The 14,172-nt window shown below is 44.7% G+C and overlaps 1 protein-coding gene across 2 annotated transcripts in view; it reads right to left on the bottom strand.

The window, feature by feature from the left end:
- Window positions 1-1,049: 1,049 nt before the first annotated feature.
- DOCK11 (dedicator of cytokinesis 11) overlaps window positions 1,050-14,172 on the bottom strand; it is a 167,437-nt gene continuing 154,314 nt past the window's right edge. For both annotated transcript variants that reach the window (XM_060270268.2, XM_060270269.2), the window contains 4 exons: window positions 13,909-14,099; window positions 12,155-12,255; window positions 9,767-9,905; window positions 1,050-1,528 (listed from right to left, as the gene is read on the bottom strand). In XM_060270268.2, the coding sequence (XP_060126251.2) occupies window positions 1,409-1,528; window positions 9,767-9,905; window positions 12,155-12,255; window positions 13,909-14,099 (551 nt within the window). In that variant the 3' untranslated portion in view covers window positions 1,050-1,408. The remainder of the gene's footprint in view (window positions 1,529-9,766; window positions 9,906-12,154; window positions 12,256-13,908; window positions 14,100-14,172) is intronic.

Here is a 14,172-nt window from a genome sequence, read left to right as displayed (position 1 = left end):
GACAGGCTCCAGTGTATTAAACAGACAAGATCAATTGTGGGTCCAACCGTCAAGAAGGTGGCTTCTACACATGCTGTGGAGCAGGCACCCCCAAACTTCGGCTCTCCAGATGTTTTGGACTACAATTCCCATCTTCCCTGACCACTGGTCCTGTTAGCTAGGGATCATGGGAGTTGTAGTCCAAAACATCTGGAGGGCTGCAGTTTGGGGATGCCTGCTGTAGAGGGAAGTGAGGTGCGGATGGAGCTTATCAGCCTGGGAAGTAGCTCATCTAGAAGAAGGAAAATTCTGATCCTAAATCTCTATTGCCTTGTGGGAGAAGAAATGGCTAAGGAGTGAACTCTACAAATCCAGAGTGGAGTTCCTTCAACAGTTGGATGGTGCTTGGTATGCCTCCTTCCGGCAACTCCTGCAGCCAAGTGGGTGCCAAATGTATTGCTCTGCTTTCTTTTGGACTACATCCAAAAGATGAGCCCAGGATCTCCATACACACTGCCTAGGCTTGTACCCCAGTGTATTACATACTTTGGTGCTGCTAAGGCAGCATTTTGACTCCACCCCCAGAGGCACATTCCATTGTATCTCGACAGATGAATGCCAACAACCTGAGGTCCAAATGCAGCCCCGTTCATGGGACTCCGTGTGGGCTGGCTCCATCTATGAGCTCCATGAGTCACCCCTCATCACTGGCCCTGCTTCATATCCTACTTCACTGTCTTTGCTTGGCTAGATAGTACTTTGAACTCTCATTGCTGACTCTGGCTCACCTGGGTTTAGGATAGAAAAACAGGTGAGAGAATTTATTGTAGAAGCTGGCCCGCTGTGCAAAGGAAAAATATACATTAATTAGTTTAGTCTTTCAACCTCTGACTCTGCCCACCCCTGGTGTGTAGCCCCGAAATGGGTGCCCAGAAGGGAATGTGACCCCCAGGCTGAAAAAGGTTCCCCAACCTTGCACTCTCTCTCTGTAAAATACTTGTATTTTGACATAGAGGCTTCTGGCTTCTGCTTTTTAAATTGAGCACAAAAGACATGTTCACACAGCCACCTTATTTACAATGCAGTTTTACACTTTATTATATTCCATTGTACAACTTTACATGGTACCGTATTCAAGTTCATTCTTTTCAGTACAAGGTGATTTGATAAATGCCTTTTGGTGTCTTGTATAGATTTTAAGAATGCAACAACAACAACAAAAGATACAAGAAGGAAAGCATAGAGGCACTTTCACGGACTCTGAATTAAGCAAGTACCCTGTTTGAAAGCCAGTGGATTCTGCTTAAACAAAGAAAAATATTGAGACTATTTTGTTCACATGTTTGGAGGTTAACATCTTTCAGGCAACAGTGCTAAGTATTCCTGAGAAAGATCTGTAGAATGTTAAGAGTCATTCCCAAGTTTCTTTTTAAACGTCGAACGTAGATCTAAGCAAGCCATAGCCATTGCCCGAAGTTCCACTTATTGCACAGAACACATGTAAGGTGTTATGCATCCATGAGGAGTGAATGGTATCTTCTTGGTATATCTAAAAAAAAAACCAAAGCTGAGTTAGCAAATTAAGCAAAAACCTTATCTGTTCCTAACAGCAACAAAAGTTGTTTCAACAACACAAAAGGAAATGTAGAATGGTGTTACCCAACCTGGTCTTCAAAGCTGTTATTGCAAAGGCAGCATTAAAGGAAAACAAAAGAGAATGGGAAAAAGAAGTTATTTAGCAATGATGTCTACTATGCTTCCAAAATAACCCCAGAGGGGTTCAGAAGATCATCTAGTTAAACACTTGTAAAATTAAGATATTATTAATTGTCCTGAAAGCTTCCAACAAAGGAAATCCCGTAAGTGCTCTAAACAGCTTGTTCCACTTCTAGTTCTCACAATTAGAAGGAGTTTCCTAATAATTAGGTTTCGGTTCTTGCTGAATTCTGCCTTATAATTGTACAGGGTCACACCTAAAGGGTCAATGGAGCATTCCAGAACCAAGAGATTGCTCTGGAAGTGGTAAAAACCACTTTCTTTTATTTAGGAACAAAGGAATTCCTTTCTACTGAGTCAGACCGTTGATTCATTAGCTCAGAAGTGTCTGCATTACATGCAAGTGGCTCTCCAGGGTTTGGACAGGAATCTCTTCCTGTTTCACCTGGAAACACCAGAGGCTGAACCTGGAACTTTCTGCTTGCATTGTTTCCAATGGGGTTCTGTGTAGGAGGACACCCCACCACCCAATTGGATCATGCTCAGTGCCTTTATTCATAACAAGTTTCTTTCACACCTTGTTTCAAAGATTTGTGGCAGGCTAGATCATGTCTGGGAACCATTTTGGAGTGCCTTATGCAAGCATGGCACCTGGACTCCTGGTTAAAAGCATAGAGATTTGCAGGGCAGATCAAAGCAAACACAAACCCAGTACTGACACCCACACTCAGCCCCCTGAAATATTCCCGTCAGACTGCTGAGTTTCCAAAAAGTGTGGCATCCACGCATGGGCATAGCCACAGGTGGGGATGGCATGAGAACAGAAAATGTCTACTCGTGTCTACAAAGTCACTCATTCCTTTTCTGTCTGTCAGGAGTAGCTATGTATAAGATAGTTCATAGCCCCAGGGGTGCATAACCTGTGGCCCTCCAGATGTTGCTGAAATAAAACTCCCACCATTTCTGACCATTAGCCATGTGGGCTGATGGGAGTTTGGAGTTTAACAACATCTGAAAGACCACATGTTCCCCAACCTGTCTTAACCAAGCACCTCCTGCCTTACTAGTGTTCAAGATGGTGGAGGGGAGGTGGAGGGAGCCCACCTCCTCCTGGCCAATTTTTGCTAACTCTTGGCCTCCAAAAAAATAGTCATTTAAGGGAGGGGTCTCTATGCCCCCTGTAGGGCAAGCACTGTGTGTCCCTACTAACCCTTACAACTAGCAGAGGAAGAGAAGTGAAATAATATTTTGGTCTTTTAGAATAACATGCATGAAGAACAGAAGTCGGAAGAAACCTTCTAATATTAACAACCTGATGGAAGAGAAGAAAAGGCAAATAAAATGTATCCTTTTTTAATTAAATTATTTTCCCCCTCTGTGGTGGGTGTAACAAATTATTCACATCTTGAATTAACTTATTAAAAACTGGGATGCCTTTTTTAAAGTGGGGCATGTCCAGATATTTGCTATTTTCAGGTGGAAATTAATAATATATGGCAAATTCTAATCACACAGTTATAGTAGATTGAGAGGTTTTGCAGACTTTCTGCAATAAGGAAAGTGGGGAGCAGGGGAAATGCACTGGACATAAATGTCATCTAACCTCTCTGCAAACACATCAGAATGAATGCTCAATAAATAATCAACCTTGTCTGATCTCCCTTCAAACGAATCAGGATAAATGCTTAATAAACAGGTCAACTGGAATAAGTGGAGCTTACTCTGGGTGTTAATATTGTGAGCCATTAACTTCCCAGTTCAACACACTTCCAGTAATCAAAAGTACCAGAAAGATTCTTTAGTGCTCTGGTTCATGTCAAGATGTGCTGTAGTTCAAGGAGAAGAACAGTCTGGCATTTCTTTACACAGTCCAGAACTGTTATTTGGAGCAGTGCAACCAGAGATTAAGGAAGCTAGACTTTCTGGTAGAGAGTTATATTTCCACTGGGGATGATACCAGTGCTGCTGCTGTTGTGATATTTATCATTTCTTTATGGTTCTCCCTCATCTTTCCTCAAAGGACAGAGCAACATACATGGCTCCCCCTCTGCCCAGTTTTGGCCTCACAACAACCCTGCATGGTGGGCTGGGCTGGAAGATTATGACTGGCCCAAACTCACTCCGTGAGCTTTGTGGCCAAACAGAGATCTGACTCTGGGTCTCCCTTGTCCTAGTCCAAAATGCTCACCCATCTCTCTCCACCCTGGTGCCTTTCAGATGCTTTGAACTGCAACTCCGATGATCATAATCCTTGACTGTGGGCCATGCTGGCTGGGGCAGATGGGAGTTGTAGTCTAAAGCATCAGGAGGACACCAGGTTGGGGAAAGCTGCTCTATCTGCCACACTCCTGCTGGCTTCTGGTGACAATGTTCCAGATATGCTGAGACATGTTGTACAAAAGAACACCAGTCCAAAGTTCAGAGCAGTAAAAGAGCAACCAGCTCCACGCCACACCAGCAGTGGTGTGGGCAAATGGGGGACTCCCTGCTTTTCTTCAGAATGCCACATCTTTCAAGTTGAGACACAGTGTGGTCACCCATCTGCTGGGCTTGATTGCCAAATCAAGGAACCTGTCCAAAACAGTGCAAGACTTGTACCCCAGACCTAGTCATTGTGATTTTTCCCAGTAGATGACCTCTTGAGGGGTTTTCCCCACCCTACTAATAATTTTTAAAACCAAGTATAGTTTCAAGAAACTTCAGGATAACTAACAGCCACCCAACTGACTGGGTTTTTAAAGCCCAAAACCTTTATTTCTGGCAAGCCCTTGTGTGGCTTTTTCTATAACCCTGTCTTGGAGCCATAGCCTGCTCCAGGAATGTGCAGCCCCACTTCCTGTTTTGGAAGTGTGGTTCAAGAGTTCTCCTAAATGACAACAGTTGCTCAAATCTGGGCTTTGCAGGATTTGGGGTTTTTTTGTTTCAAGTTAAAGTAAGACCTGTGTGGGGTTTGGGAAATACCTGAATGGATGATTTGTATTAGGGGAACAGAGCAAGAGTTACTTATATGTCATGAATGAGAAGACTGGCCTTCAGAGATGGTGGGTCTTTCAACTCTCATGAGCCCTACAATGTCTGGAGGGACACCAATTCCCCATCTACTCTAGGAGGGTAGGTGATCTGCCATGCTGAATGTTACACAGTCTGTGAATGCTGGAAGCAAGAAAATCCAGTACTTTTAGTTTGGAGCTTGAAGCAGACACTGCTCACACGATTTCCAAACTTTTCAAATCCAGGAGGAGGACTAGAAGTATACTTGCTTTAAAATATTTTTTAAAAGTTCATTTGGGATCTTGCGTTGAATCTGTACAGGGGATATGCCCTGTACAGCACCCATCACAACCGTCTTCATTTTGAAGACTTAAAACTGCAACTGGCTATTTGCCCAAATGCTGTTAGCTTTTTCAGTTAGGAAGTGGGGCTGTGGATCTTTGAAGCTTCTTGAGCATCCTCTTTAAGTATGTAACTACTAGGATAGGCTGCATCAGATCATCTGCAATCTTCTCCACCCACCAAACACCCAAGACAGGCAAACTATGGGAAGCTTTTTTGAATAACAATCTGGAGTGCATCAAAAATGACAGCCTGTTCCAAACTGACTCCTAATGGCCCCATTACTTAAGAGATCATTCTTAGAAGTTTGTTTTCTCCATTTGAATATTAACAGAATGCAGAAGCTGTTCCAGTCATCCACATGCAAATAAAACAGCAGAAAACTGGGAGGGAATTGTGGGTGTGTTGCCATAGTGTGTCTCTGGGGGTATGTTCAACCTCTAAACACTTTCAGTATTGAGAAGCTAATTTGCATTGTTTTAATTTTGTTTATAATGTGCCCTGGAGGCTATGTACAGAAGGGCAGGGTTATAGATTCCCAGGCAGGCAGGCCCTCTTCATGGATTTCAGGGGAGGGGGAAGGGGAGAAAGTAAAAGCTGACTGTCAGTCACGCAGGTACCCCAGTTCTGCACTCGTGTCCAGCCTCCAGCTATTTATTGAATGTGGGTGCCCATTTTTCATTTTGTTCTTGCTGTTATTCCTATCATGGTTTGCTTTCTCTGAAGAACTCTCAGCTTTCAAACAGCAGAGGAACCAAGCATGTCGGAACCAAAGTTGAGCCAAAATTCAGCAGGGAGGTATGTGCACAGTTGTCCTAAAATCACCCTCTGAGCATACCTTTTTCTCATTGTCATTTTTGCAGTGGTGACAGCATTTCACTTGGCTGGAGATGTCTGTAAACCCACCCCCATCCCCTAATAAAGGCCCTACATGATGAGGTGCTGTTCCTGGGCCCCCATATTCCATTCCCACACCATAATGCCTCCTATGAATGTGGGGAGTGAAACTGGAGAGGCCAAAGTCAGGGAGAGACATTTCAGCCCAGCCTTAACAACTGCCTCAACAGGGCTGCACATGTTGGAGGTCACATCATCATAGCCTTCTGCCACTGTTTGTGTGCACTGTTTATTCTAACTGCAGATTCTAGATTACCACATTGCAGGGTACGGATGGTGATGATTATTATGATTGCTGCTGCTGCTGCTGCTCTGATCCTGAAAGGATATCCAATTTACACAAGCACACCCCATTTAAAAATCTGCCTAGTGTTGGTATCACAGCTGCTCAGTGTTGGCATCAGTGTTGGCCAGCTGCCAAGAACCTCACCCTTTGCCAGGGTCCATGGCTTATGCCTCTCCTGTGGTTTCTTTTCTTTTCTTTAAAGGCCTGGTCCTGCACTATGAGCAGTGGCAGGTAGCTGGATGAAGCTGTCATTTTAAGTTTCCCACAATGCTGATGTGCCACCATCATTCTAGCGTATTATGGTACTGTAATTTTAAATGATGGCTAGAGCCATTGGCTGGACTCCTGCTCACTGACCAGGGCCCACTGACATAAGGAGGGGCAGCAACAGAGATTGGTGTGTCCAGGACCTGCTCAAACCTGGTGTTGACTTTTGCTACACAATAACTGAAGAACTCTGGATGGAGGCTCGTTAACATTATACAGGAGGCAGCAACGAAAACCATCCCAATGAAAAGGAAATCCAAGAAAGCAAAGTGGCCGTCCAATGAGGCCTTACAAATAGCGGGGGAGAGAAGGCAAGCAAAATGCAAGGGAGATAGTAGAAGATCCAGGAAATTGAATGCAGACTTCCAAAAAAATAGCAAGGAGAGACAAGAGTCTTGGGATTCTGGAAAGCAAGGAGTTAAAAACACTCTCAGATGGTCTTATTCTCTGGGTGCCAGCCCATTGTGGCTACGTGCTGACTGCTGTGCAACATAAATGATACTGAAAAGAGAATGTATTGTGTGTTGGTTGTTGGAGAGAGTTTGAGCATGAGATGAGAGAGCTAGGAGACAGGAGATCTGTGGAGGAGTGTTTAGGGATAAGAGCGCTGCTAGCATGCAGCTCAGTTCTGTTGGTTTAGATCAGAGGTCAGCAAACTTTTTCAGCAGGGGGCCAGTCCACTGTCCCTCAGACCTTGTGGGGGGCCGGATTATATTTTGGAAAAAAATATGAAAGAATTCCTAAGCCCCACAAATAACCCAGTGATGTATTTTAAATATAAGGACACATTCTACTCATGTAAAAACACCAGGCAGGCCCCACAAATAACCCAGAGATGCATTTTAAATAAAAGGACACATTCTACTCATGTAAAAACATGCTGGTTCCCGGACTGTCTGTGGGCCGGATTGAGAAGGCGATTGGGCCGCATCCGGCCCCCGGGCCTTAGTTTGGGGACCCCTGGTTTAGATGTATCATGTTAAGGTAAAGGTAAAGGGACCCCTGACCCTTAGGTCCAGTTGTGACCGACTCTGGGGTTGCGCGCTCATCTCCCATTATTGGCCGAGCGAGCCGGCGTACAGCTTCCAGGTTCATGTGGCCAGCATGACAAAGCCACTTCTGGCGAACCAGAGCGGCACATGTTAAGTATCTGTAAATAAAGTTTAAATTAGTTTAGAAGCTACGGTGTGCTTGATTTCTTGAAGACAACGACTGCTATCTGATTTCCAGTTGCGCGGTAACTCTGCTGGGTCCGAGAAGAAGAAGAATTTTAACAGAGACCGCTGGGAGCGTGCTGGGCGCTATTAAGGGTTGGCGGTGTGGGTCCGTGAGTGTTTTACGACCCACTAACGAACTTTATAGCACCACGACCATAAATACAAAGATGGCCTTCTTAAACAAGGAATGCAAAGAAATAGAAGATAACAACAGAATGGGGAAAAACAGAGATCTGTTCAAGAAAATTGGAGATATGAAAGGAACATTTCGTACAAAGATTACCATAATAAAGGACAAAAGTGGAAAGGACCTAACAGAAGCAGAAAACATCAAGAAGAGGTGGCAAGAATACACAGAGCAATTATACCAGAAAGATATGGAGGTCTCCTACACCCCAGGTAGTGTGGTTGCTGACCTTGAGCCAGACATCTTGGAGAGTGAAGTCAAATAGGCCTTAGAAAGCACTGCTAATAACAAGGCCAGTGGAAGTGATAATATTCCAGCTGAACTATTTAAAAATTTAAAAGATGATGCTGTTAAGGTGCTACACCCAATATGCCAGCAAGTTTGGAAAACTCAGCAATGGCCAGAGGATTGGAGAAGATCAGTCTACATCCCAATCCCAAAGAAGGGCAGTGCCAAAGAATGCTCCAACTACCGCACAATTGCGCTCATTTCACATGCTAGCAAGGTTATGCTTAAAATTCTGCAAGGCAGGCTTAAGTAGTATGTGGACTGAGAACTCCCAGAAGTGCAAGCTGGATTTTGAAGGGGCAGAGGAACCAGAGACCAAATTGCAAACATGTGCTGGATTATGGAGAAAGATAGAGAGTTCCAGAAAAACATCTACTTCTGTTAAATTGACTACGCATAAGGATTTGACTGTGTTGACCACCGCAAACTATGGCAAGTTCTTAAAGAAATGGGAGTGCCTGATCACCTCATCTGTCTCCTGAGAAATCTCTATGTGGGACAAGAAGCTACCGTTAGAACTGGATATGGAATAACTGATTGGTTCAAAATTGGGAAAGGAGTACGACAAGGCTGTATATTGTCTCCCTGCTTATTTAACCTATATGCAGAATTCATCATGGAAAAGGCTGGATGGATGAATCCCAAACTGGAATTAAGATTGCCGGAAAAAATATCAACAACCTCAGATATGCTGATGACACAACCTTGATGGCAGAAAGTGAGGAGAAATTAAAGAATATTTTAATGAGGGTGAAAGAGGAGAGCACAAAATATGGTCTGGAGCTCAACATCAAAAACCTAAGATCATGGCCACTTGTCCCATCACCTCCTGGCAAATAGTTAAATAGTGATGTATGGAAATGAGAACTGGACCATCAAGAAGGCTGATTGCCGAAGAATTGATGCTTTTGAATTATGGTGCTGGAGGAGACTCTTGAGAGTCCCATGGACTGCAAGAAGATCAAACCTATCCATTCTTAAGGAAATCAGCCCTGAGTGCTCCCTGGAAGGACAGATCGTGAAGCTGAGGCTCCAATACTTTGGCCACCTCATGAGAAGAGAAGAATCCTTGGAAAAGACCCTGATGTTGGGAAAGATTGAGGGCACAAGGAGAAGGGGACAACGGAGGACGAGATGGTTGGACAGTGTTCTCGAAGCTACCAACATGAGTCTGACCAAACTGCGTGAGGCAATGCAAGACAGGAGTGCCTGGTGTGCTCTGGACCATGGGGTCACGTAGAGTTGGACACAACTAAACAACTAAATAACAAAACAACAATCCAAGAAACCTTTGACCCTTTTCCTATTTTACAGCTTTAACCAAGCTTGATAAACTTGTGTAAATGGCATTTGCTCACATTCTCGCTCCTCTTTTTTCTCCCTCTGTTGTTTCTCAACTGTGCATTTCATATTTTAATTCTGTGGAACAGGGACCTGTTCATATTGCCAAGGTGCCAAGGAGACTAATAGCATAAGGATCATCATCATCATCATCATCATCATCATCATCATCATCATGAAAATCAATGGCCACATATCTTGATGCCTTGGCTGGGAGAGGCTCTGTGCTTTCAGAGCAGCCCGCCTGGACTCTACCTGTTCGTGGATGATGTCTGAAAGCTCTTTCACCATGTCCCTGAAGTTGGACTTCAGCTCTTCGTGGTATTCTGCCTGGTCCTCCTTGATTAGGCGTTCATTGAGCTCAAGGGCAATCCCACAGGCCTGAATAAACTTCCTGTTGAGAGAAAACAGAATTTATGGGGTCCCGGCTGACTCATGTAGGCAGTGAAGCTGCAAAACAAATAGGCGTATGCATTGACATTGGCACTTGCGATACTGAGATGGCCTAGTGCACAGGCCTGGATTCTGGCAGCTGACAACCTTTTCTAGTACTGTACCTTTGTCTAGGCAAAGGAATATGGGTCATATTCTCAAAACATTTATATGCTGTCTTTTGGAATGCCCCACAAGGAGACATCTAATGCTAAAATAAAATAGTATACATTATAAACTTGGCACCATTGTTGTCAGTCTTTAAGTGAGTAGGATTTGCCCTTATTATTTTATAAAAAATATTTATATATTGCTATTTATATTAAAAAATAAAAGTGGTTTGCAACAATTATAATATAAAACCACACAATAAAAACCATATAAAAATAATATGGCTTTGAATGAGCATTTTATGTATTTTGTATTGTCCACTACTTAATTTTTTCTGGTTTTAAATTGCTTCTATTTATTGTATTTTATTTTGTTAGGTTGCTTTGAGGCTTTATCTTTCATATAAAGTGACTTACAAAATTAACTATTATTATTATTATTAAATTATGATGATAATAATTCTGAGTTGTGTGACTGAAATGTCTCACCACTTTTAATTCAGGGAGAAAGACTGCTTCCTCACAGCTGTCAGGAAAACTGCCTTGGAGTCAATTATGTAAATCTAGCCCAGGGGTCAGAAAACTAAGGCCTGCAGGCTGGATGCGGCCCACCAGGCTTGTAAATCTGGCCCACAGACCCTGCTGCCCGCTTGGTCAGTCCCCGTGCTGAGCTAAAGCGGTGTGGTGTGGCACGACGTTTCCTGGAAATGAAGCCATGGACACTTCACCATGTGGGGACTGACTTCTGTGATGCTGGCACGGCTTCAGATTGGCTGCAGGAAGCTCCTGCAGTCAATCCGAATGCTGTGGAGGCCTCTGGCGGGCAGCAATGGTGGAGAGGCTTCGGATTGGCTGCAGCAGCCAATCCGAAGCCTCACCACCTTTGCGCTGAGGTAAACCCAGCGCAGCCATTGATGGAGAGGCCAGCAGCTGGGCAGTGGGTCTGGGCCGCACCATGGGCATCGTGATGGGCGTGGCGCAGGGTTTCAGCCGGAGCTTGGCACGCCTGCTGGCCTGGCACACGGCTTGTTGCTGCTGCTAGTGGCGCACTCGGCAGCCTCACTGGAGCAGCTGGAGGGCAAGCTGTGCGGTGCCTGCTCGGCGCTCCACATGTGCGGCCTGCCCACCAACCTGGCTGTGGATGACGGGCCGCAGTGCGTGGTGCATGCTGCCTGGGAGCTCTGCAGGGATGGGCCGATGGAGTGGCTGCTGCTTGTCAACAACGCAGGTGGACGGGCAGTGCCAAGACGTGCTCCAGAGTCCGGAGGAAGCTGTGGGACTGGCTTGCAAGGTATTTATATTTTTTGAAATATAGTCTGGCCCCCCACAAGGTCTGAGGGACAGTGGACCGGCCCCCTGATAAAAAGTTTGCTGACCCCTGATCTAGCCTCTTATATTGTAGCCTGTTATACTGTTCAAAGTCAGCCTTTCTAAACCTGGTGTGCTCCAGATGTTGTTGTTTCTATGGATGCATTGGCTGGGGCTGATGGGGATTATACTCCAAAACACATGGAGGCCACCAGGTTGGCAAATAAGCAATGAAATAAGCATTGATGTGCAGGACAATGTGTCTCAATGGAGCTGACATTCGGACAAATTCCACATCCTGAGAATCTTTGCATTGTTGTTATATTTTACGAAACTAATTACACATTCCATAATGTGTAAAGATTAGCTTTGGATCCTAGGAAGCCCAGGAGATTAAGGGGATGTTCCAGGGGTGGTGGTGGTGGAATTTGCTTTCCTCTACACCCTTCTCCACAAAAGACAAAACAAAAGAAGAGACAAGTACATGTTCCTGCATTTGATTTGGTTCTGTTTTGTGTGTGCAGAGTACAGAAGGCCCTTGGTATGTTGGGATTATGCCCGCTTCCCCGCAGCATAGTGGGGAGGACTCTGTTCCCTGCAGTTTCACAGAAATGTCTGTTAGGTGGGCACCCAAAGTATCATTTGAAGGCACAGGGGACAGTCACCTCATTCCAACTATGTGGGTCTGGACAATGCTGGGATGGGATTATGCTTGAGATCCCTCCTACACACTGCCTTGGATCCCATTGCAGATGAGAAATAAACATAATAAATTAAAATAAAACATAACTACCTGAACATTTCTTTCAGTTCGTTCACCTTCTTGCTGGGATATTTGCTGGAGTGCTTGTCATCTAGGAAAGCCCGTGCATAGGCTAGTGGGCCAGCATTGACCTAAGAAAAGTTAAAACACAGAATTAAATTCCTACAGATTTCAGACAAAAATCAGAGAAATTTCAGAAAAAAACAGAGAAGATTCTAGGAGGACCCCTTCTGGGTCGAAAGGTCCTTCTGGTCCAGTGTTCCTTCCTCCCACAATGGCCAGCAACAGCCATTTCCTCCTTCTGTCACTGTTATTTAGAGGTTCCATTTTGCCATCACCACTAATAAATAAAGCCCCCCTCCTCTTCCTCCATTGATTTGTCTAATCCCCCTTTTAAAGTAATCTAAGAGAGGTCATCAACACATCTTGTAACACTGCATTCCATAAATCATTACAAGTTGTGTAAACAAGTACCATCTTTTATCTATCCTCCTCCTTCTGTCAATCAGAATACTCAAGAATTCCAGTGATGATTGTGGAAGGGTATGAGAGACCCAGGTGGCGCTGTGGTTAAACCACTGAGCCTAGGGCTTGCTGATCAGAAGGTCGGCGGTTCGAATCCCTGTGACGGGATGAGCTCCCGTTGCTTGGTCCCAGCTCCTGCCAACCTAGCAGTTCGAAAGCATGTCAAAGTGCAAGTAGATAAATAGGAACCGCTACAGCGGGAAGGTAAACGGTGTTTCCATGTGCTGCTCTGGTTCTCCAGAAGCAGCTTTGTCATGCTGGCCACATGACCTGGAAGCTGTATGCCGGCTCCCTCGGCCAATAATGCGAGATGAGCGCGCAACCCCAGAGTCGGTCACGACTGGACCTAATGGTCAGGGGTCCCTTTACCTTTACCTTTTTATGAGAGAAATGCCCTCCACCCCATGCATGTATTAAAAGCATGTTAAAAGCATGGACTGCTTCACAAATTGATTCCCAAACCTTCATTGCCTCTTCTTATGGTTCACATATGCCAAGTACAATCACTCATGCCTGTATCCTTGGTGCCCGGGCACTGAATGTGGAAATCAACTCCATCCAAAAAAGCATCACTTAAGGCAATGCAAGGTAACATGGAAGTTCTATCCATGCTACTAGATCTGCAACAAGTTATTCACCCATGGGAATTACCAAGGGAACATCATCCCTGGATGCTATTATGTCCAGTTCTGTGCACCACAATTTAAGAAGGATATTGACAAGCTGGAACATGTGCAGAGGAGGGCAACAAAGATAATCAATGGTCAGGAAACCAAGACTTATGGAGAACAATTGAGGGAACTAGGTCTATTTAACCTGGGAAAGAGAAGACTAAGAGGAGATATGAGAGCCATCTTCAGTTATCTCAAGGGCTGTCCTATGCAAGATGGAGCAAACTTCTCTCCTGCTCCAGAGAGTCGGACTTGAACCAATAGCTTCAAGTTACAAGAAAGGAGATTCTGGTTAAACATCAGAAATAACTTTCTGACAATTAGAGCTGTGGAAAAGATTCCCTTGGCAGGTTGTGGACTTTCCTTCATTGGAGGTTTTTAAGCAGATGGCCATCTGTCATGGATGCTTTTGGTTGAGATCCTTGCACTGCAGGGTGTTGGCCTAGATGATTGCAATAGTGGGAAGCAGCTCAGAATGACTTACAACAGTAATTTGGCAAAGCTACCCCTGATGTGATGGTTGTTTGAAGGTGATGAATAAATTGATGATGGTGGTGGTGGTGATTTATAGTGTGCCCAGCCACCAACCTGCACTGAAACGGAGCCTTGAAGCTTCAGCTGCAATTGGATCATGTCAACATCTGCTGAAGTACACAGTTGCTGCAGCTCGGCTGTCTTTGCCTTGATTTCATCAGTTGCCACATCAATCGGCTTCAGGTTGACCTGGTGCTCATGACTAACGGGAATCCTCTTTTTGACATAGGGGAAGGAGTTGGATGCTAGAAGGGGAGAGTAAACAAAAATGGTGGCACATGCACAAGGAGCCCTGTGTGGGTATAGTCAAATACCCAA

The sequence above is a fragment of the Zootoca vivipara genome, chromosome Z2, assembly GCF_965207765.1.
Source record: "Zootoca vivipara chromosome Z2, rZooViv2.hap1.1, whole genome shotgun sequence".
NCBI lineage: Eukaryota > Metazoa > Chordata > Lepidosauria > Squamata > Lacertidae > Zootoca > Zootoca vivipara.
The sequence above is the reverse complement of the archived record's forward strand: the minus strand, read 5'-3'. Positions and strand labels throughout refer to the sequence as shown.